This window comes from Scyliorhinus canicula, chromosome 12, assembly GCF_902713615.1.
Source record: "Scyliorhinus canicula chromosome 12, sScyCan1.1, whole genome shotgun sequence".
Taxonomy (NCBI): Eukaryota; Metazoa; Chordata; class Chondrichthyes; order Carcharhiniformes; family Scyliorhinidae; genus Scyliorhinus; species Scyliorhinus canicula.
Window position 1 is genome coordinate 70,089,548 of NC_052157.1, and position 25,162 is coordinate 70,114,709.

A 25,162-nucleotide genomic window follows, 5' to 3' on the forward strand; every position below is an offset into this window, starting at 1 on the left:
CCGGGCATGCCCAGAACATATGGACATGGTTTGCTGGGCTCCCTGAGCACCTCACACACCTATCCTCCACCCCACAAACTCGAAGACTAGAGGGGTCGCGATCCTGATCAACAAGCGGGTGGTATTTGAGGCGCGAAGCTAAACATTATTTGAAACTAAATAACAGAATTGTAGCATGAAAGTATAAAAAATTGGTGATATTTGATATTTTGAAGGCACTCTTACTCATTCTCGCTACTGTCATATGCGCCCGGTGGACCACCTTAAACTGAATCAGGCTAAGCCTGGCGCAAGATGAGGAGGAATTGACCCTGCCCAGGGCATCAGCGCACAGGCCCTCATCCAGCTCCTCACCTAGCTCCTCTTCCCACTTGCCCTTCAGCTCTTCCACCGATGCCTCCTCCTCCTCCTGCAGCTCCTGGTATATTTCCGATATCTTGCCATCCCCTACCCACACGCCCGAGACCACCCTGTCCTGTATCCTCCGTGCAGGCAGCAGCCTGCTTTTTCCCCACCTGCTTTTTCACGAACCCCCGAACCTGCATGTACCTAAAAGTATTCCCCGGGGGTAACCCAAATTTCTCCTCCAGCATCCCCAGACTGGCAAAGGTCCCATCAATGAACAAGTCCCCCATCCTTTTGATACCCCACCTGTACCAACTTAGGAACCCACCGTCTATTCTACCTGGAACGAACCTGTGATTGTCCCGTATCGGGGCCCAGACTGAAGCCCTTGCCTCCCCCCTGTGCCGTCTCCACTGCCCCCAGATCCTCAATGTCGCCGTCACCACCGGGCTCGTAGTGTACCGCATCGACGTAAGAGGCAACGGTGCCGTTATCAGTGCCCCCAAGCTTGTATACTTACAAGACGTCGCTTCCAACCGTTTCCACGCCGCCCCCTCTCCCTTCATTACCCATTTCCGAATCATGGATATATTCGCTGCCCAGTAATAGCTGCAAACGTTCGGCAGTGCCTACCCCCCCCCCCCCCCCCACCCCAAATGCGCTCTAAGAACAGTTTCTTAACATGCGGGGTCTTGTTTGCCCACACAAATCCCGTAATAATCCTATTTATCCGCTTGAAAAAGGGCTTGGGGATGAGAATGGGAAGGCACTGCAAGACGAACAGGAACCTGGGGAGGACCGACATCTTTACGGCCTGCACCCTGCCCGCCAAGGAAAGCGGCAGCATTCCCACCTCTTAAAGCCCTCCTCCATCTGATCCACCAGCCGTGCTAAATTGAGCTTGTGCAGGACACCCCAGCTCTTAGCCACCTGAATGCCCAAGTAGCGAAAGCTCCTCTCTGCCGTCTTAAGCGATAGCTCTCCCAGTCTCTTTTCCTGGCCCCTCATATGTATCACAAAATGCTCTCTTTTTCCAACATTCAGCTTATACCCCGAAAAGTCTCCAAACTCCCTTAGAATCTGCGTGACCTCCCCCATCCCCTCCACTGGATCTGCAATGTACAGGAGCAGGTCATCCGCATACAGTGAAACACGATGCTCCTTCCCCCCCCCAAACCAGCCCCTCCAGTTTCTGGACTCCCTCAGTGCCATGGCCAGCGGCTCGATTGCCAGGGCAAACAGCAGGGGGGACAGGGGGCACCCCTGCCTCGTTCCTCGATGTAATCTAAAGTACCCCGACCGCAGCCGGTTCGTTGACACACTCGCTACCGGGGCCTGATACAACAATTTGACCCACCCTATAAATTCCTCTCCAAACCCAAATCACGTCCCACAGGTACTCCCAGTCCACCCAATCGAAGGCTTTCTCCACATCCGTTGCCGCTACCACTTCTGCATCCCTCCCTTCCGAAGGCATCATGATCACATTCAGGAGGCTCCGCACATTTGTATTCAACTGCCTGCCCTTCACAAACCCCGTCTGATCCTCATTGATCACTCCCGGGACACAGTCCTGAATCCCTGTGGCCAAAATCTTGGCCAACAGCTTGGCATCTACATTAAGGAGTGAAATTGGCCTGTAGGAGTCACATTGCAACGGGTCCTTATCTCGCTTAAAGATAAGCAAGATCAGAGCCTACGACATCATCAGTGGAAGGGTTCCCTTTTCCTTAGCTTCATTAAAAGTCCTCAACAACAGCGGACCCAGCAGCTCCGAGAATTTCCTATAAAACTCTACGGGATACCCATCCGGTCCCGGGGCCTTGCCCGCCTGCACACCACCTAACCCCTTAGCCAACTCCTCCATCCCAATCAGGGCCCCCATCCTCTACCCGCCCTTCCTCCACCTGTGGAAACCTCAGTTGGTCCAGGAACTGCCTCATCCCCTTGCCCCCCTCCGGGCGTTCTGACTCGTACAATTTGCCATAAAAGTCCTTGAAGACCCCGTTAATCTTTGCCGAGCTCAGCACCGTGTTAACCCCCCCCGTCTCTAATTCCCCCAATCTCCTTGGCCGCCTCTCTCTTCCGCAGCTGATGCGGCAACATCCGACTTGCCTTCTCCCCATACTCATACACTGCTCCCTGTACCTTCCTCAACTGGGCCTCAGCCTCCCCGTGGTAAGCAAGTCAAACTCCGCTTTCAACAACCCCTCCTCGGGGGATTCCGCATACCTCCTGTCCACCCTAAGTATCTCGCCCACCAATCTCTCCCTCTCCATTCCATCCCTCTTCTCTCTCTGGGTTCTGACTGAAATTAGCTCCCCTCTGACATCTGCCTTCAGTGCCTCCCAGACCACACTCACCGAAACCTCCCCATTATCATTGGTCTCCACACAGCTTTGGATACACCTCCGAACCCGCCCACAGACCTCCTCGTCCGCCAATAGTCCCACGTCCAGTCTCCACAGAGGGCGTTGGCCACTCACCTCCCCCAGCCCCAACTCCACCCAGTGTGTGGCATGGTCCGAGATCGCAATGGCTGCATATTCCACCCCCTCCGCTCTCGGGATTAGTGCCCTACTAATCACAAAAAAAATCAATTCGCGAGTACGCCTTGTGCATATGGGAGAAGGAAAACCCCTTCGCCCTTGGCCTGGCAAATCTCCACGGATCGACTCCCCCATCTGGTCCATGAACCCCCTGAGGACCTTGGCCTAGACCAATCCAATGCCGGGTCCAGGACCGTGTTAAAGTGCCCCCCCCCCCCCCCCCCCCCCCCCCCCCGCCCATTACCAAACTGCATGACTCGAGATCCGGAATCCTACTCAACATCCGCTTCATGAACCATGCATCATCCCAGTTTGGAGCAGACACATTCACTAGCACCACCCGGGCCCCCTGCAACCTGCCACTCACCATAACATATCAACCCCCTTTATCCACCACAATATCAGCCGCCTCAAATGCCACCCGCTTGCTCACCAAAATTGCAACCCCCCTGTTCTTCGCATCCAGCCCTGAGTGGAGAACCTGCTCCACCCATCCCTTCCTCAGCCTGGTTTGATCCACGATCTTCAGGTACGTTTCTTGCAGCATGGCTACGTCTGCCTTTAGCCCCTTTAAGTGCAATAACACATGGGGCCTCTTGACCGGCACATTCAGGCCTCTCACGTTCCACGTGATCAGCCTGGTCGGAGGGCTACCTCCTCTCCGCCGACTAGCCATCTCCTTTTTTAGGCTAGCCACGTGCCCGCGCCTCCCGCAACCTCCAGCCCCCCAGGTGGAGGCTCCCCGTCTCGACTCTCCCCTTTAACATCGATTCCCCCTCAGTCAGCACAGCAGTATCCCAGCACCCCCCCAGTCAAGCATCCGCTTAACCCCACTAACCTCCCCCATTGCGCTCCCGTAAGTCAGCTGACTCATGCTGACCCCGGCCGCTCCCGCCTCCACCTCCAGTCCCCCTGTGGGTTCCCCTTACAAATCTCCACCCCCCCCCCCCCCACCTAAGTGGGGTAAAGAGAGTCCCCCCCCCCCCTACACCCCATGTGAACAGAGAAGGAAAAAGAAAACAAAGTACCGTATACTCAAACCCCCAGCTTCAGGTGCCACCCCCACCATTTCACGGGTAAACTGCACTCCCTGTCTGGGCCGACCCCACCTCCTATGACGCAGCTCTTCCCAACTGCGACCTCGCCCAGAGCCTCGAGGGCCCAGGGCAAAGGGCCCACAAAAACTCAAGAAAACCCCAACATAACACCGCCCTCTCCCCCCCACCAGCAACCCTCACAACATACTGCAGTCCATTAACTCAAGTCCAGCTTCTCATTCTTGATGAAAGTCCACGCCTCATCCGGCATGTCGAAATAGTGGTGCCAGTCGTGATATGTAACCCACAGCCTCGACGGTTGTAACAGCCCGAACTTCACCCCCTTGCTGTGGAGGACCGCCTTGGTTGAATCCCACACGCTTCTTGGCCAGCTCTGCACTCCAGTCCTGATAAATATGGATCTCGGTGTTCTCCCACCTGCTGCTCCGCTCCTTCTTCGCCCATCGCAGTCAGTGAAGCGGTGGATCCTTACCACCATAGCTCTCGGCGGCTCATTCTCCCTCAGCCTCCTTGCCAGGACTCTGTGCGCCCCATCCAGCTCCAGGGGCCGCGGGAAAGCCCCGCGCCCATCAGCGTACCCAGCATCGTGGTCACATACGCACCAGCATCCGACCCCTCCACGCCTTCAGGGAGACTCAGAATCCGCAGGTTCTGTCTCCTTGACCTATTCTCCGGGTCCTCCAGCTTCTCCTGTCATTTTTTGTGCAGCGCCTCGTGCGCCTCCACTCTAGCCGCCAGGCCCAGGATCTCGTCCTCGTTATCAGAGGCCTTCTGCTGCACCTCTTTGATCGCCGTCCCCTGCATCTTCTGGGCCTCCACCAACCTTTCAATCAACGCCTTCATAGGGGCCAACATCTCTGCCTTTAACTCGGCAAAGCAGCTTCTTAAAAACTCCTGCTGCTCCCGTGACCACTGGGCCCACGCTGCCTGATCCCCGCCAGCCGGCATCTTGCTTTTTCACATCCGTTCTCCTCTCATCTCCAAAGCCGCTTTTTGATCGCCCCACTCCTGGTCCACTCCATACAGCGCTGGGGAACCCTCACTGTTTCCTTCCCACACCGGGAATCATCGTCCAAGTGCCGCTGGAGCTCCTTAAAAGGGCCCAAAAGTCTGTTATCGGCAGGAGCTGCCGACCGTGCAACCTACTTAGGCATAGCCGCAACCAGAAGTCAGAGGCAGGACCTTTAAGGGAACGGCGGAGGCTACAGACAGAGTTCGGCTTGTTAACCACAGGAAGGGCAGTGGAGAAGCTGAGAAAGGCGAAGGGGGCAATCTATGAGCATGGAGAGAAGGCCAGCAGAATGCTTGCACAGCAGCTTAGAAAGAGGGAGGCAGCCAGAGAGATGGGGAAAGTAAAGGATGGAGACGGGAACCTGGTGGGAGACTCAGCAGGGGTGAATAAGGCGTTTAAGGAGTTTTATAGCAGGCTGTATGGGTCGGAACCCCCACCTGGGCTGAAGGGGATGAGCCACTTCCTAGGCGGCTGAATTTCCCAAAGGTGGACGGGGAGCTGGTAAAAGGGCTGGGGGCCCCCGATCGGGATCGAAGAGAGAGAGGAGAAGCTGAAGGCCATACAGTCGGGCAAAGCCCCGGGGCCGGATGTGGTGAATGTATGATATGTATAATTCACACTGTGCATCATTGTGTCCCTGTGGGCGCCATCTGTGAGCCGTTGAGCGGCTCTGCCCACAGGGGGAGATCAGGAGCATGTACAGGGCTCTGTCCTTGGCTTCGCCCATGGCACCTCCCACTACCGGAAGTATAAAGTGCTGCGGTCTTGTGAGCCTGCCCTCAGTTCTTCTGGTCGCAGGCAGGCTCAGTTGTAAGTCGATTAAAGCCTCAGTTTACTTCTACTCGTGTCTTAAGTGAATTGATGGTCACATTAATTTAATCGACTTAAAAAAACTACCATGGAATCAGCCCTCAAACCTGATCGACTGGAACTCGACCCGCAGGCCGCAGAAGCGAAGGAAATCTTTCTACATTGGCTTCGGTGCATCAAGGTCTACCTGGCTGCGTCGGCTACCTCCGCTGTTACTGAAGAGCAAAAACTCAGTCTCCTACACGCACGGGTGAGCCATCGCATTTCTACTCAACTCGATAGCACCGACTCGTACACCGAAGCCCTCGCAATATTCGACCGCCTGTACGTGCGGCCTGTAAATGAAGTTTACACGCGGCATATTTTTACTACCTGCCGCCAGCGCCCCGCAGAGTCGCTAGAGGACTAGCTGCGCGACCTAAAAGCTCTTGCACAGGAATGTAACTTTCAGGCTGTAACTGCCTCCCATCATATGGAACTCGCTGTCCGTGATGTGTATGTTGCAGGGGTCCGGTCCAACTACGTGCGCCAGCATCTCCATGAAAAAGGGGCCCAGAACCTGGAGAACACAGTAACGCTAGCAACCTCGCTGGAGGTTGCTTTCCAAAGTTTGAACTCGTTCCCAGCCGACCACACGACCCCATCATGGACCCCCGACCAGAGACTGCCCCAGGCCTGCGCCGCGTGGCCGCCCGCCCACCATGGAGCGCCATCGTGCCATTTTTGCAGTCAGCCCCAACACCCACGGCAGCACTGTCCAGCCCGCAACGCGTCCTGTGGCAGAAAAGGACATTTTGCAAAGGTATGCCTGTCTAAAACTAAACCCTCCAACTCTATCGCTATCCAGAACAATCGCCCCTCCAACTCGCAGGCCCGCAGACCCCGCAATGTTGCAGCATGTCTGCCGACTCCGCGTTCGCGCGGCATGTGCGACTCATGGGGGCCACCATCTTGGCAATCCTCCCCCACGCGGCCTGCCATGTGCGAGTCATGCTGGCCGCCATCTTGGGCGCCATCTTCCTCGCCGCCCGCCACGTGCGATCCAAGGGGGTGGCCATCTTGGACGCCACCTTCCTCACCATCTGCCACGTGCAATCAACGGGGGCCGCCATCTTGCCATCACCCGATATGTATATCGACGACTACGACCTCCGCGGACAGTCATCATGGGGCCGCTCCAGCACCGCTGATCAAGCCACCGACTACCCTCAGCTCAGTGCAGTCACTTTGGACCAGTCGCGGCCAAAGCACCTCAAAAGCTCAATGATGTCCGTTCAGGTTAACGGATACAAGACTCCGGGAGCACCGAGAGCTTCGTTCATCCAGACCTGGTAAGACGCTGTTCACTCCCTATCCTTCCAGCACGGCAAACTATCTCCCTCGCGTCGGGGTCGCACTCGGTCCAGATACAAGGGCGCACCGTTGCGACATTAACGATACAGGGCGCCAACTACTCCAACTTCCAGTTGTATGTACTCCCAGACCTCTGCGCCCCTCTCCTACTCGGGCTCGATTTTCAATGTAATCTTAGAAACCTCACACTCAGCTTCGGCGGACCCCTGACCCCCCCCCCCCCCCCCCCTCACTATATGCAGCTTTGCGACTCTAAAAATCGACCCCCCCTCCACTCTTCGCTAACCTCACCGCTAACTGCAAACCCGTAGCCACTCGCAGCAGGCGATATAGCCTGCAGGACAGGGTATTTATCAGAGCCGAAGTCCAGCGGCTCCTACGTGAGAGTGTCATAGTGGCCTGTAATAGCCCCTGGAGAGCTCAGGTCGTGGTCGTCAAGACCGGGGAAAAGTTCCGGATAGTGGTTGATTACAGCCAGACCATTAACCAGTTCACGCACCTCAATGCGTACCCCCTCCCCCCGATTGCAGACATGGTCAACCAGATCGCCCAGTACCGCATCTTCTTCACGGCGGATCTGAAGTCTGCATACCACCAGCTCCTAATCCGCCCAGAGGACCGCCACTACACGGCGCTCGAGGCAGACCACCGCCTCTTCCATTTCCTCCAGGTCCCCTTTGGCGTCACGAATGGGGTCTCAGTGTTCCAACGGGAAATGGACCGAATGATGGACCAGTACGGGCTGCGGGCCACGTTTCCGTACTTGGATAACGTCACCATCTGCGGCCATAACCAGCAGGACCACGACGCCAACCTTCACCGATTTCTCCAAACCACCCAAAAACTGAACCTCACATACAATAAGGAGAAATGGGTTTTCTGCACAACCAGACTAGCCATCCTCGGCTACGTCGTGGAAAATGGGGTCCCTCTCCCTCTCCCTCACTGTTCCAGGGCCCTCAAGAGGTGCCTTGAATTCTTCTCCTATTACGCCCAGTGGGTCCCCCAGTATGCGGACAAAGCCCGCCCACTATTTAAGACCACACTCTTCCCACTGTCAGCCGAGGCCCGCCAGGCCTCCAACTGCATTAAGGAGGACATTGCCAAAGCTGCCATGCGGGCGGTGGATGAATCCGTCCCCTTTCAAGTGGAGAGCGACGCCTCAGAGGTCGTTCTCGCCGCCAATCTGAACCAAGCAGGGAGGCCAGTAGCTTTCTTCTCCCGAACCCTCTCCGCTTCAGAACTTCGACGCTCCTCAGTCGAAAAAGAAGCTCAAGCCATTGTGGAAGCCGTACGGCACTGGAGGCACTACCTCGCAGGTAGGAGGTTTACCCTCATCACCGACCAGAGATCGGTTGCCTTCATGTTCGACAACTCGCAACGGGGCAAAATTAAAAACGATAACATCTTGCGGTGGAGGATCAAACTCTCCACCTATAATTATGATATCATATACCGTCCGGGGAATCTCAATGAGCCCCCAGATGCCCTGTCCCGCGGCACATGCGCCAGCGCGCAAGACGACCGATTACACGCTATCCACAAGGACCACTGCCACCCGGGGGTCACCCGGTTCGCCCACTACATCAAGGCCCGCAATCTGCCTTTCTCCACCGAAGAGGTAAAAGCTATCACCAGGCATTGCCCGATCTGCGCGGAGTGCAAACCGCACTTCTATAGACCAGACAAGGCCCACCTGGTAAAGGCTTCCCGGCCCTTTGAATGACTGAGCATCGATTTCAAAGGGCCCTTCCCCTCAACCAACCGTAATATGTACTTCCTCAACATCATAGACGAATTCTCCCGCTTCCCGTTTGCTATCCCTTGCTCCGATATGACCTCCCATACAGTCATCAGAGCCCTGCACAGTGTCTTCACTCTGTTCGGTTTCCCTAACTATGTCCACAGCGACAGGGGTTCGTCATTCATGAGCGACGAGCTGCGTCAGTACCTGCTCGACAAGGGCATCGCCTCGAGCAGGACAACCAGCTACAGTAGTCCCCCGTTATAACGCGGGTGTTCGGGTCCAAGACAGCCACCCGCGTTGTAACCGAGCCGCGGATATCCAAGATGGCGGATATCGAAATGAATGAACGAGAGGAAACATCGCTGACTATGCTGAACATTGCTGAATGGAAGGGCGTTTTAAATAAGAAACAGCAAAGTTCGTTCAAGTCTTAAATCAAGTTTTAAATGTATTAAAATATATACAATAATATACAGTATACATACAATAATATACTTAAAATTGTACTTACACGCATATTTTTAAAATCATTTTAAAAAGTCTGTGAGTTTCCTCTGGCACATCCCCTTCCTCATCTTGACTTGTGCTTGTCTCTGGAGGTTCTTCAGGTGCAGGATGTATATCGGGTCGAAGTCTTGCTGCTCTGTGTATGCTATGAGCCACTTCAGGTGCGTGATGGCATCCGAGTGGCTCTTTGCCACTGTGGGCTGGGGTTCTTCTTCTTCTTCTGCCTCCTCTTGGGTGACCTGGTCGATGATCTCCTCCTCTGTGAATGTTTCTGCGGGTGCCATGTCATCCTCTGCTGCTGCCCACCTGTCCACCCAATCCTGGAGTGTTAGGTTCTCATCCAGTTGGTCCTCTAGCCTCTCCTCAGCTGCCCTGATCTCTGCTTCAGTAAAGCCTACGAAATCCTCTTCATCCGGGTAATGTTGGGGTCATGGGAGTGCTGCTCCTAGGGCCTTGTTCCAGCAGTTGGCGATGGTCTTCTCTGTCACAGCTTCCCAGGCCTTCCCTGCCAGATAACAGGCATCCTTGATGGTGATGGCTTTCAGGTAATCTGGGACAGTGAGAGGAGAGTCTATCATTTCCAGGATCAGTTCCTTTTTGTACACAGACTTGAAGGTCTGAATGATGCCAGCATCACATGGCTGGATCTTGCTGGTGGTGTTCTTTGGGAGATAGAGCACTTGGATCTGCCCATCCCTGGTCTTGAGAACATCTCCCTGAGGGTGGGCTGAGCAGCTGTCCAGTAGGAGTGTGGCCTTCTGCGGTAAGTTGCGGGCTCTAAGATGGTCCCTGACACTGGGTACGAAGAACTTGAAGAACCACTCCTCAAATAAGAAAGCTGTCATCCAGGCTTTGCCAGAGTTCCGGTAGGTAATGGGTAGGTTCTCCATGTTGATGTGGTGAAAGCATCTAGGAGACTTGAATTTGCCCACAATCAATGGCTTCAGCTTGTGTGTTCCCGTGGCATTGCTGGCAAACAGGATGGTGAGCCTGTTCTTGGCTTGCTTGTACCCCAGAGTCTTGTGGGCATCATCCTTGACAGCTAGGGTCTTGTCAGGCAGCATCTTCCAGTAAAGCCCTGACTCATCTGCATTGTAGAGTTGCTCTGGGGTCAGCTCCTCTTGCACCATGTAGTTCTTGAGGATGTCGGGAAAGGCTGCTGCTGCTCCTGAGTCGGCGGATCTCTGCTCACCACTGATGGTAACTGCACCTATCCCATGTCTTTTCTGGAACCGATGGAGCCAACCCTTGCTGGCTACGAAATTGCTGTCCTCTGGGTGGAGCTGGTGATGGAACTTCTCAGCCTGAGTCCTGATGATAGGTCCAGATAGGGGGGTGCCACCAGACTGTTCCTGGACAAACCAGGTGAACACAGCCTTCTCTAAGTTACTGTCACTAGCGTTCCTTGCCTTTTTCCTGCTAAGCCCTTCACTCTGAGAAACTGTCCCAACATATGCTCTTAAATTGGGCTCATCTTTCACCCACCCACGGAGGGTTGACTCTGGTACACCAGTCTCTCTGGATAATTTTGCCTTCGTTTCCCCGTTTCGAAGCCGGTCTATCAAATGTATCTTTTGACTCACTGAGTAAGACTTGCGCTTAAACATTTTGAACGACACGACAGCAACTGAACTCGAACTCGAAGATACCTGCACTGGAAAAGGTATCCCTTTTATGGCTGTGTAACTGGGCTAATCGGTCGCGGCTACTCATCGCGGCTAATCGTTCTACAGTACAGTGATCATCGCTGCTAATCGGTCTAATCATCGCGGGTAATAATCGCTGCTAATCGGTCTAATCATCGCGGGTAATCATCGCTGCTAATCGGTCTAATCATCGCGGGTAATAATCGCTGCTAATCGGTCTAATCATCGCGGGTAATAATCGCTGCTAATCGGTCTAATCATCGCGGGTAATCATCGCTGCTAATCGGTCTAATCATCGCGGCTCAAAAAGGTGCTGTTTCAAAAAGAGTTTTAAATGAGTCAAGTAAGTTGGGGTCCATAAACCCCCCCGCCGTATATCGCGAACCGCGGTATTGCGGGGCGCGTTATAACGGGGGACTACTGTATAACCCCAGGGGGAACGGGCAGGTGGAGAGGGAGAATGCGACGGTCTGGAAGACCGTCCTACTGACCCTACGGTCCAGGAATCTCCTGACCTCCCACTGGCAGGAGGTCCTCCCCGCGCGCTCCATGCAATTAGGTCCCTCCTGTGTACGGCCTCTAATCAGACTCCTCACGAGCGATTATTTGTTTTCCCTCGGGGCACTACCACAGGGGACTCGCTTGGTTGAGGACCTTGGTTGCGCAGCTCTGCCCACAGGGGGAGATGAGGAGCATGTACAGGGCTCCACCTTTGGCTCCTGGTTGAGGACACCGGGCCCGGTTCTCCTCTGGATGCACGTCCGGACACATAAAATGGACCCAATGGTAGAGAGGGTACTACTACTACTACACTCAAACCCCCACTACGCCATTATTGAACACCCCGACGGCCGGCAGAACACCGTTTCCCTCCGGGACCTGGCGCCTGCAGGATCCACCACCACCACTACCGCCGAAGTACCCCTCACACTACACCCCATCCGACCCCCCACGCCCTGCGCCCCCGCGCCTACAGGTTTCCTGCGCCCCCTTTCGCCCATCGCACTGGTCAGGAACAAAGCTCTGAACGAACCACCCCTGGAGTCCACCCTCAGATTCACACCGGATATCAGCACACAGCCATCCGAAGCGGCTGCAACCCTGGTGCTACGCCGATCCCAGCGGACGTTTCGGGCACCGGACCGACTCAATCTGTACACCCGTCACCCTCGCCGGACTTGATTTTTTTTAACAGGGGTGGTGAATGTATAATATATATAATTCACACTGTGCATCACTGTGTCCCTGTGGGCTTCATCTGTGAGCCGTTGCGCAGCTCTGCCCACAGGGGGAGATGAGGAGCATGTACAGGGCTCTGCCCTTGGCTCCACCCACTACCGGAAGTATAAAGTGTTGCGGTCTTATGAGCCTGCCCTCAGTTCTTCTGGTCGCAGGCAGGCTCAGTTGTAAGTCGATTAAAACCACAGTTTACTTCTACTCGTGCCTTGAGTGAATTGATGGTCGCATCACCGGATGCGTACCCAGTGGAGTTCTATAAAACGTTCTCTGGGATATTGGGGTCGCTGTTGATGAGGACTTTCAATGAAGCTAGGGAGAGAAGGGTGCTTCCCCCGATGATGTCACAGGCCATGACCTCGCTGATCCTGAAGCGGGTCAAGGATCCGGAGCTGTGTAGGTCCTACAGGCTCTTATCCCTATTGAATGTGGACGCCATACCGCTGGCCAAAATGTTGTCCTCTAGGATTGAAGACTGTGTTCTGGACGTGATTGGGGAGGACCAGACAGGATTTGTTAAGGGAAGGCAGTTGGTGGCCAATGTAAGAAGGCTGCTAAATGCGATCATGATGCCCCAAGAAGGTAGGGAGGTAGTGGTCGCAATGGTTGCAGAGAAGGCTTTTGATAGAGTAGAATGGGAATATCTGTGGGCGGTACTGGAACGATTTGGGCGGGGCTTTATTGACTGGGTCAGGTTGCTGTATCAGGCTCCTGTGGCGAGCATACGGATGAATAGGACAACACCGGACTATTTCAGGCTACATCGGGAGACGAGACAGGGATGCCCCCTCTCCCCACTGTTGTTCGCGTTGGCTGTAGAGCCGTTGGCAATTGCACTAAGAGCCTCAAGGGCTGGAAGTGGCTGGTCTGGGGCGGGGGGGGGGGGGGGGGGGGGGAGTGGAACAGAGTCTCGCTTTACACAGACGACCTGCTCTTGTATGTATCGGACCCAGTAGAGGGGATGGAAGAAATCATGAGGATTCTGGGGGAATTTGGCCGGTTTTCAGGGTACAAACTAAATATGGGGAAAAGCGAGATGGTTGCGATCCAGGCAAGGGGACAGGAGAGGCGACTGGGGGAACTGGCGTTTAGAGTGGTCGGGGGAAGCGTGGTCGGGGGAAGTTTTCGGTATCTAGGCATCCAGGTGGAGCAGGAATGGGAACGGATGCACAAACTTAATTTGGCCCGACTAGTGGACCAAATGATGGACGATTTTCGGAGGTGGGACGCGCTCCTGTTGTCATTAGCTGGGAGGGTGAAAGACGGTGACGATGACGGTCCTTCCGAGATTCCTGTTTGTGTTCCAGTGTCTCCCCATCTTTATTCCACGGTCCTTTTTTAAACGGGTTAGCAAAGTTATCACTGGCTGTGTATGGGCTGACAAGACGCTGTGAGTAAAGAAGGGGATGCATGAGCGGAGCCGAGGGGAGGGCAGGCTGGCGTTGCCAAACTTCAGTAACGGCGAATATAGCCATGATTAGGAAGTGGGTGGTGGGGGGAGGGTCGGCATGGGAGCGTATGGAGACGGCCTCATGTAAGGGCACCAGCTTAGGGCATTGATAACGGCGCCGATAACGGCGCCTCTGCCGTTCCCGCCGGCACAGTACTCCACCAGCCCCGTGGTGGTGACGGCCCTGAGAGTCTGGGGGCAATGGAGGAAGCATGTGGGAGCAGAGGCAGCATTGGTTTGGTCTCCAATTTGTAACAATCACCGGTTTGCCCACGAAGGATGGACGGGGATTTCAGAAATGGCAGAGGGCAGGAATTCAGAAGATGGGGGATATGTTTATAGAGGGGCTCTTTCCTAGCTTGAGGGAGCTGGAGGAGAAATTTGGATTGGTGAGGGGAAACAAATTGAGGTACCTGCAGTTGCGGGACTTTCTATGTAGGCAAGTCTCAACCTTTCCGCTCCTACCACCAAGGGGGATACAGGATAGGGCAGTTTCCATAGTGTGGTTGGGAGAACGGAAGGTCTCTGACATCTATAAGGAACTCATGGGGTCAGTGGACATGCAGACTGAGGAGCTGAAGCGCAAATAGGAAGAGGAGTTAGGAGGAGAGATAGAGGATGGTTTCTGGGCGGATGCGTTGAGTAGAGTCAACGCGTCCACAACATGCGCCAGGCTCAGCCTGATACAGTTTAAGGTTGCGCACTATGCTCACATGACAGTGGCCCGGATGAGCGAGTTCTTTGGGGTAGAAGATAAATGCGCAAGGTGTGCGGCGGGTTGGGGGGGGGACAGCGAACCATGTCCACATGTTTTGGGCATGTCCGAAGCTCAGGGGATTCTGGCAGGGGTTTGCAGATGTCATGTCCACGATGTTAAAAACAAGGGTGGCACCGAGTCCGGAGGTGGCGATTTTCTGGGTGTCGGAAGATCCGGGAATCCAGGAAGAGAAAGAGGCAGATGTTCTGGCCTTTGCTTTCCTGGTAGCCCGGAGACGGATATTATTAGCTTGGAAGGACTCAAAGCCCCCGAAGTCGGAGACCTGGCTATCTGACATGGCTAGCTTTCTCTGTTTGGAGAAAATCACATTTGCCTTGAGAGAGTCACTGTTAGGGTTCGCCCAGAGGTGGCAACCGTTCGTCAACTTCTTTGCAGAAAATTAATCATCAGCAGAAGCGGGGGGGGGGGGGGGGGGGGGGGTTAGTTTAGCTTAGAGTAGGGGGTTAATAAAGACGGGACCTGTAAGGGAGGAAGCAGGCTTTTTGCACTATGTTTATAGACTCATGTACATTGGTTTATTTTGTCGTTGTTTTAAAATCAAAAATACCTCAATAAAATATTTATTTAAAAAAAGATGTTGCCTCTAAAGAATCAAATCAGTTCCAGTTTGCATTTCATTTCGCCAATGACTGTATTCATCTGACTTCTGCTTTCCAGATTTTCTGACTGTATTCTGTAAAGGATACAGAGTATGCGTATCGCTCACCATGGTGATGTCTTTCAATTTTCTCATCATATTTTCCAGTCTCATCAACTGGTATTTGTGTGCTCCAGGAGAACGGCCTGGTAAGATTATTCATTCAACATTGTCACGCACAATGGCGAGGCTGTTAAATCATTCATTCCCACCAAGACACACCAGATAATGCATTAATACCTACAGTTTCCACTCCACTCCATATATTGGAGGGAAAGAATATAAAAGGAGTACAGTACAAGAGGAGATGTAATGTTTTGCTTGCTGTGCAAAACCTTGGTTGGACCACAGCTGTAGTATTGCATCGGGTGGCACAGTGGTTAGCGCTGCTGCATCACAGTGCCAGGGACCCAGGCTCGATTCTGACCTTAGGTGACTGCGTAGAGTTTGCACATTCTCCCGGTGTCTGCGTGGGTTTCCTCTGAGTGCTCTGGTTTCCTCCCACAGTTCAAAGATGTGCAGTTTTGGTCGATTGTCCATGCTGCAAATTTCCCCTTAGTATAAACAATAGGTGCGCATACAGTGCAGGGCATTGCACATCATAAAAGATGCCTTGCAAGTGTTGCAGGAGGTTTCAATTCTGCGGTACAGATTACACAGTCAAGGCTTATGTTTTTTGGGTACAGAAGATTATGGGACGATTTGGTTGCCGTTTTCCGGATTTTCAGAAGAAATTTAAAAATGGAGATGGAGACGCTTCTGGTGCTGGTGGGAGAGTGAAGGACAAGGGGGCCATAACCTTAAAATCAGAGCCATCCCAATTGGGAGACAAGTTAGGGAACGTATCTTCACACAGAGAGTGGTAGAGGTTTGGCACTCTGTCCCACAAAAATCACTAGCTCAATTAGTAATTTGAAATCCAAGATTGAAATACTTTTGCCAGTCAAATACATTTAGGCATCATGTAGCCGAGAGGGGTAAATGGAGATATGATGCAGGTAGGTCCTGATCTCATCAAATGGCAGAACAGGCTTGCTGGACATAAGTGGCCTCTTCCTGTCCTTATGTGGGGTAGTAATTACATTATACATTGTTCAGGTACTATTGTAAGTATGGACCACAGAAATTTATTATTAAAAAGACTGGCTTAAACATCCAAGAAAATGACAGAATGTAACGATATTCAGATTCAAAGCATGCAGTTTCCTCAGTATGTTTAGGTAAACATGACTTACTATTATGGTGCATTCTGATTGTATCTGTGTTTGCAATTACTCAAAGCAAGCAATTTAAGGATGTTGAAACCTCATCATGTATACCACGACTGAGTTCATTTTTCCCTCCCTGTTACAGCTATGGATTTTTCCCAGAATTAAACCTATCCATTTGCATCGACATGTGGCAATTGACAGGTGAGCCTTTGCACAAAACACTAGCTTGGCTTTCTTGCAAGAGACACAACAGGCCTTTGATTGTCTTGACTGTCTTAAATAAAGTAAGAAGTCTTACAACACCAGGTTAAAGTCCAACAGGTTTGTTTCAAACATGAGCTCCCGGAGCACTGCTCCTTCCTCAGGTTAATGGAAGGAGCTGTGCTCCGAAAGCTCGTGTTTGAAACAAACCTGTTGGACTTTAACCTGGTGTTGTAAGACTTCTTACTGTGCTCACCCCAGTCCAACGCCGGCATCTCCACATCATGTCTTAAATAAAGCCCAGTTAAATAGCTGGAATAGGTCCCATTAAAATGTATGTTGTCCAACTGTTTGCCGCTCTTCGATTACTTCTGCAGCTGGATATCTTTGGAGAAAGAGCACGCAATGTGGACTGGCTCGATCGAGGCCTTCCAAGCCTCGTGTGGGCCCCATGGGGACTGCAGTGCTTTACTGACCCCTTTAATCACTTTATATTTCAATGTTTTAAGTTTTCTTTGGGATTTTTTGTTTGTTTGATGCAGTGTCCAACGAGAATGCATCAGTGCCATTCAGTTCATCTTATCTGTGACGACCCTCTAAAGGAGCACCCTACCAGGCCCAATCCCTCGACCTATCCCCATGACCCCACCTAACTTGCACAGCTTTGGACACTAAGGGGCAACTTATCATGGGAAATCCACCTAACCTGCACATCTTTGGAGTGTTGGAGGAAATGCGAGCACCCGGAGGAAACCCACACAGACACTGGGAGAACCTGCAAACTCAACACAGTCATCCAAGGCAGGAATTGAACCTGTGCCCCTTATGCTGTGAGGCAGCAGTGCTAACCACTGTGCCCCTTTAAAAGGGGCTGCCTTTTTAGTTTGCCCCTTAATTTTTTATTTTGGCCTTTAATTTCTTAATGCAGTTTTCTCATTAAATAGGAAAAAAACATACGTTGGAAAAGGACCACTCTTGGGGAGGAGTCTGTACCATTGGTGTTGCCTTCAATTTGAACATTAATGAAACAAGCCAAAGCCAGTTAGATAACAGGCATACAACAAGTCTTTACACTTCACACTGCTGAAGATGGTTGGGCCTAGAACTCCTATAGTGATATCCTGGAACTGAGATTATTGCCTTCCAACAACAACAGCCATCTTCCACTGTGCTAGGTTTTGTTGTGACATGGTGCCTCACTGAGCACAATGTTACATTATGAGTTTGGCTGTGGTGTCTCATTGATGAGTCATACATGAACCATTTATTGTTAGTCTTTAACAATTCACATGTCACAGTTACTAGCATGTTTCTCCATGCAGACTGCTTCTCAAGCATTGTATGAGTCTATAACCATGCAACTCTATACATTATACCATGGGCAGTGCTATTCTCCAGTCCCATGTTAACCCTTGCTCTGCTGGAATCCTTTACATCACAATGACATGTAGGAACATAATATAACAGGAATGATTCCAACTAGCAGCGAGTTTTGCCCTTGACTCCAGTTTCCTTTGACGTCACACTTAGTTCAAATCATGCCTTGATATCAAGGGCAGTCATTCTCAACTCAACTCTGGCGTTTAGCTCTTTGCCGATGTTTAAACCAAGGCTGTAATGAGGTCAGGAACTGAGTAAAAATGGAATTGGAGATAAAACAGGGAATTACTGACCAGTCAGCTTGTAGTGGGGAAAATGCTAGATTCCGTTATAAAAGATTTTATAGCAGAGCACTTGGAAAACAGGGACAGGATCGGCAGTCAGGATGCATTCATGAAAGGGAAATCATGCTTGACAAACCTACTGGAATTCTTCAAGGATGTAGCTAGTAAAGTTGACGAGGGAGAGCTAGTGGATGTGGTATATTTGGACATTCAAAAGGCTTTCAAAAAGGTCCCACATAGAGATCAGTGTGTAAAAATAATGAGCAGCACGGTAGTATAGTGGTTAGCACTATGGCTTACCAATGCCAGGGTCCAAGGCTCGATTCCCGGCTTGGGCCACTGTCTGTGTTGAGTATGTAAGTTCTCCCCGTGTCTGCGTGGGTTCCGTTTGGGTGCTCCGGTTTCCTCCCACAAGTCCCAAAAGATATGCTATTAGTTAATTTGGATATTCTGAATTCTCCCTCTGTGGACCCAAACAGGCGCTGGAATGTGGCGACCAGGGGCTTTTCACAGTAACTTCATTGCAATGTTAATGTAATGTAACAATAAAGATTATTTTTTTAAAAGTGCATGGGATTGAGGGTAGTGTATTGAGATGGATAGAAAACTGATTGGCAGACAGAATAAGAGTAAGAATTAGTAGGAATTAACGGGTCCTTTTTCAAATTGGCAGGTAATGACTAGTGGGCTACCGCACATGCTGTACCCCAGCTATTCACAATATATATTAATGATTTAGATGAGGGAACTAAATATAATATCTCCAGAATTGTAGATGACGCAAAGCTGGGTGGGTGAGTGAGATGGCAGCACGGTAGCATTGTGGATAGCACAATCGCTTCACAGCTCTAGGGTCCCAGGTTCGATTCCAGCTTGGGTCACTGTCTGTGCGGAGTCTGCACATCCTCCCCGTGTGTGCGTGGGTTTCCTCCGGATGCTCCGGTTTCCTCCCACAGTCCAAAGATGTGCAGGTTAGGTGGATTGGCCATGATAAATTGCCCTTAGTGTCCAAAATTGCCTTTAGTGTTGGGTGGGGTTACTGGGTTATGGGGATAGGGTCGAGGTGTTGACCTTGGGTAGGGTGCTCTTTCCAAGAGCCGGTGCAGACTCAATGGGCTGAATGGCCTCCTTCTGCACTGTAAATTCTATGATCTATGATCTATGTGCGGAGAATGCAGAGATGCTTCGGTGTGATTGGGCAAGTTGTGTGAGTGGGAAAATGCATGGCAGATGCAGCAAATGGTACGTTGGCCATCATAGTGACAGGACTCGAGTACAGGAACAAGGATGTCTTGCTGCAATTATACAGGGCACTGGTGAGACCACAACTGGAATGTTGTGTACGATTTTGGACTCCTTATCTGAGGAAGGATGTTCCTGCTACATACTGCAAAGGAGTTGGAGTGCAGAGAAGGTTTACCAGACTGATTCTTGGGACGGCAGGACTTATGTATGAGGAGACATTGAGTCAGTTAGGATTATATTCACTGGAGATCAGAAGAATAAGGGGGGTGCATTCTCGTTGAGCCAAATGGCCTCCTTCTGCACTGTAGGGATTCTATGATTCTGTCTCATGGAAACCTAAACAATTCGTACAGGACTGGACAGGGTAGATGCAGGAAGGATGTTCCCGCTGGCAGGGGAGTCCAGAGCCAGTGGTCACAGTTTAAGGATACGGGATAAACTATGAGGAAAAATTCCTTCACCCAGTGAGTGGTGAGCCTGTGGAATTCACTACCGCAGAAAGCAGTTGAAGCCAAAATATTGTTATGTTTCAAGAAGGAGTTAGATATAGCTCTTGGGGCTAAAGTGATCAAAGGATATGGAGGGAAAGCAGAAGCAGGCGACTGAGTTCGATGATCAACCTTGATCATACTAAATGGCGGAGAAAGCTCGAAAGATCAAATGGCCTCCTCATGCTCATATTTTTTATGTTTCAGCCTAGTGAAACCCAAAGTGAACATCTGTTAGCAGGTTATCCAGCACTAGTCCTGCTGGATGACCCCTTCCATTACTTTACTGATGATTGTGGGTAGACTAATGTGGTAATAAGTGGCTGAGTTTGATTTGTCCTTTCTTTTTTGAGTGTACGTGACATATGTGCAGAATTTTCCACATTGCTGGGTAGATGCCAATGTTTAGCTGTATTGGAACAGCTTGGATAGGGATGTTGAATCCCCACAGAAGGCCATTTGGGCTATCGAGCCTGCAATTTAGCATGGCCGATCCACCTAACCTACACATCTTTGGACTGTAGGAGGAAACCAGAGCACCCAGAGAAAACCTACACAGACATGGGAAGAATGTGCAAACTCCACACAGGTAGTCACCCGAGGTCCCTAGCACTGTGAGGCAACAGTGCTAACCACTGTGCCACCGTGGCAAGTTCTGGAGGGCCACTGCCTTTGCTGTATCTATTGCATTCAGCCATTTTGTGGTATAATGTGAAGAAAATGAAATTGGCTGAAGACTGGCTTCTGTGATCCTAGGGGCATTCGGAGAGGCTAAGGTAGATCACCGGCTCAGGGTTTCTATCTGAAGATTGTTGCAAATGCTTCAGCCTTGTCTTTTGCACTGATGTGCTGGGCTTTGCCATCGATGGGAATATTTGTGGAGCCTCCTCCTCCAGCGAGTTGTTGAATTATGCACCACCATTCTTGCCTGGGTATGGCAGGATTGCGAGCTTAGTGCTCATCTGTTTGTTGTGAAATTGCTCAGTTCTGTTACAGCTTATAATTGCAATTTACATTTCATGTCGAACATTTAGCCGGAGAGGTTTTACAAGGTTCCTAGCCCTTTGGTATACAATGACAGGAGGGCCTTAGACAATGATCTTTTTTCCCACTGAGCCTTTGTGGTGGCTACCCCAAGGTTTACTGTGTTCCTCAACACATAGTCCAGACCTTGGAGTGTGCCTCGGTTATGAACAGCTCTTTGCACTGGAAGACCGGCAATTTTTGATCAAACCAACATGTCCCTTTCACCAAATTTATGATCCTCCCACAGCAGCAGTCGATATTTGTCTTGCATCCCTGCAGCCCAGAGTCCAGTGGCATGGAGCTATCGCCATCAGCCAAGCGACGTCTTGCGCTTGTTGGAAAATTCTGGTGATGAAGCATTTTTGCCAAATGGCTTTGACAAGTCTGCACAGAGAACCATCTCCTTTTCCCACAAGGTTTACGAGGCCTTTGCCATGGGCGGCACAGTAGCACAGTGGTTAGAACTGTTGCTTCACAGCTCCAGAGTCCCAGGTTCGATTCCCGGTTTGGGTCACAGTCTGTGTGGCGTCTACACGTTCTCCGCATGTCTGCGTGGGATTCCTCCGGATGCTCCGGTTTCCTCCCATAAGTCCCAAAAGACGTGCTGTTAGGTAATGTGGACATTCATGAATTCTCCCTTTGTGTACCCGGACAGGCACCAGAATATGGCGACTAGGGTCTTTTCACAGTAACTTAATTGCAGTGTTAATGTAAGCCTACTTGTGACAATAAAGATTATTAAAGGGTGTTACATGCAGACCACTGCCTGATGGCCTTGTGGTCAAAGCGCCATAAACTTCTTCACAAGCGATAGGTGGTATGTCATGGTCCAACTGAATAGAGCCTTCTGCAGGAGTCTGGCTAGGCTGATACTTGGCAGCACCAAGGCCAGAGCGAACCTCAGCATATCGTGACACTTGGGGCGGGATTCTCCCTTCCTCAGCTGCCTGTTTCTTGACGGCGGGATTCTATACTCCTCCCACTTGTCAATGGGATTTCCCATTGAAACTACATCAAGCTGCCAGGATACCCAATGGCCGGGGTACGCAGGCAGCGGGAGAATTCCAGCCTTGTTTTTTTGCGTAGTGTGGATCCACACACAAAGGCAGTAATTCGATATGTCGCTGCAGGCACGGTCCATTTTCAACCCCCTGTTAAAGTGGAAGGTGGTGCAGGTGAACGCCACTAGGTGGGAAGGGGTACAGACCAGATCTGCGCCATGTCACTTAACACCATGAACATCTTGCCCCCTGATGGCCAGGCTCTTAACTACAATGGAGAAGGACTGTTGCACACATCTGCCGAGTTTTTTTTAGCACGGCGTGACATTTCCTTCAAGTTCTGGCATACGCCCAGCCTTGAACCCTCTCCACAGCATCTTCAGGTAGTCAGACCTGACAGTGGACAGTTGAGCTGTAACTTTATGATTGTGTCTCCTGGGTTCCTTCACCATCGGAAAAAACTGTCCGTATGAAGAGAGATTGAGCAATTTAGGCCTCTACTCTTTCGAGTTTAGAAGAATGAGGGGAGATCAAATTGAGATTTCTAAGATGATAAAAGATATGGATAAAGTAGACGTGGAGCGGTTGCTTCCTCTTGTGGGGCAGTCTAGAATGAGTGGCCATAGTGTCAGGATAAGGGTTAGCAAATTTAAAACAGGGATGAGGAGAAACTACTTCTCCAAAAGGGTCATGAATTTATGGAATTTGATACTGCAGAGTGCTGTGGATGCTGGGACAATGAGTAAATTTAAGGAGTTAGACAGATTTTTAGTCAGTCATGGGTTGAAGGGTTGTGGAGAATGGGCAGGATGGTGGAGATGAGGCCATGATGAAATCAGCCATGATCGTATTGAATGCTGGAGCAGGCTCGAGAGGCTAAATTGCCTACTCCTACTTCTTATGTTCAAAGAAATATAATGTATATGTCCTATCAAAAGCATTCCATCACTTCTGATGCCTTTGTTATATGACCCTTCAACGTACTAAACGCAAAGGCATTGAAGCCACGTTTATGTAAGATCCTTCAACAATTCACCCCCTTTAGCCCCAGGTTCAGTGTTTTGAATCTATGTCGTACCCTATCCAAGGTTAATTTATTCTTCCTTTGGGACACTGCATCAGATACAGTACAGCCCTCCAGCTGGAATCTAATCTCACTCTAAATTTTTAAAAATTCATTTATGGGACGTGGGCATCTCTGGCTGGGCCCGTAATTATTGCCCATTGAACTGAGTGGCCTGCTCGCCCATTTCAGAGGCAACCACATTGCTACGGATCTAGAATCACATGTAGACCAGACCAGTTAAGGACGGCAGATTTAACACAGAACAATGCAGTACAGGTACAGATCCTTCGGCCCTCCAAGCCTGTACCGGTCATGATACCAACCTTTGTCAAAACCTTCAGCACTACCTTGTGCCGTATCCCTCTATACCCATCCTATCAATGTGCTTGTCAAGATAACTTTTGAGCGCCATTAATGTACCTGCTTCCGCAACCTCCCCTGGCACGCAACATCTCCAGCACTCAACACCCTCTGCGTAAAATATTTACCTCGCACATCTCCTTCAAACTTTTCCCCACGGACTTTAAACAAATGCCCCCTAGTGACTAACCCCTCCACCTTCAGAAAGAGTGCCTGCCCATCCACTCTATCCATGCCCCTCATAATTTTGTAGACCTCTATCAGGTCACTCCTCAACCTTCGCCTTTCTAATGAAAACAGTTTGAGTCTATTCAGCCTCTCCACATAGCTAACACACTACAGACCAGGCAACATCCTGGTAAGCCTCATCTGCATCCTCTCCAAAGCCTCCACATTCTCCTGGTAGTGTGGCGGCCAGAATTGTGTGCAATCTTCCAAGTGCGGCCTTACCAAGGTTCTATACAAATGTAGCATGACTTGCCATTTTTAAACTTTATGCCCCACCCAATGAAGGCAAGTATTCCGTATGCTTTCTTGACTACCTTGGCCACTTGTGTTACCACCTTCAAACATCTGTGGACTTGCATGCCCAGATCTCTCTGACTTTCCATATTCCTAAGAGTTTTGCCATTTACGGTATATTTCCCCTCTACGTTCAACCTACCAAAATGCATTACCTCACATTTGTCTGCCCAAGTCTCCAACCTATCTATGTCCTGATATATCCTCTGACAATCCTCAACACTATCTGCCACTCCACTAACCTTGAGGTCATCGCAAAATTGGTTATGTATACTACAAACAACAGAGACCCAAGCACCGATCCCTGTGGAATACCACTAGTCACAACCTTTCATTCAGAAAAACACCCTTCTATTGCTACCCTTTGCCTTCTGTGACCGAGCCAGTTCTGTATCCATCTTACCACTTCACCTCCGGTCCCATGTGACTTCACCTTTTGTACCAGTCTGCACCTTGTCAAAGGATTTACTGAGGCCCATGTAAAAAACATCCACCGCCCTCCCCTCATAAAATATCTTTGTCACCTCTTCAAAAAACTCAATCAAGTTAGTGAGGCACGACCTCCCTTTCACAAAAACAGACTTGTTATCTTTAATGAGTCCATGATCTTAGCTATCCTCTAGTCCTCCGGGAACTTTCCTATAGCCATTGAGAATACAAAGATGTCAGTCAAAGAGACATGAGTGAAGCAGATGGGCTGTTACGCCAATCGTCAAAGGATTCGTGGCCATCCTTAGACTTTTAATTCCAGATTTTTATTAAAATCGAATTTCACCATCTGCCTTGGTGGAATTTGAACCCTGGGCCCCAGAGATTTACCCTGAGTCTATGGTTTACTGGTCCATGACAATACCATGAGGCCACCACCTCCCCTAAGTAAGGTGCGTTGTCTTCAAAATTCAGACACTTCGACCAGTATATTATTCAAACATTTTACCCAGGTTCCCTTATTTGCAAGATGAACAAAGGACAGACACAGGTTTACAATTCGATCCAAGTTTATTTTGAAACACAATAAAAAAGTTATCCCCCAAAATTATCCCAACCAGAAGATGCCTACATTCTTAATACTGCCCGTGCTGATGAACTGGATGAAGCTGCGGGTCTAGTCCTCCGAGTCCCGGTCTTCTTTGGGCCTTCGTGTGCGAAGGTGGGTCTCGCACCCTGCTTCCTCTGGTCCACTGTTGAGTCTCCTCTGCTGCCTCTGCATCGAGTCATCGCTGCCGGGGGTCTTTGGACATCTGGTTCTT

General features: G+C 50.8%; 1 protein-coding gene across 4 annotated transcripts in view; it reads left to right on the forward strand.

Annotated features, from left to right (window-relative positions):
• The window catches only part of LOC119974532, a 58,059-nt gene that overhangs the window by 31,388 nt on the left and 1,509 nt on the right, over positions 1–25,162 (forward strand). For 3 of the 4 annotated variants that reach the window (XM_038813494.1, XM_038813495.1, XM_038813497.1), the window contains 2 exons: positions 15,149–15,277; positions 16,482–16,540. In XM_038813494.1, coding sequence (XP_038669422.1) covers positions 15,149–15,277; positions 16,482–16,504 — 152 coding nt within the window. In that variant the 3' untranslated portion in view covers positions 16,505–16,540. The remainder of the gene's footprint in view (positions 1–15,148; positions 15,278–16,481; positions 16,541–25,162) is intronic. The other variant, XM_038813496.1, reaches the window with a different exon arrangement.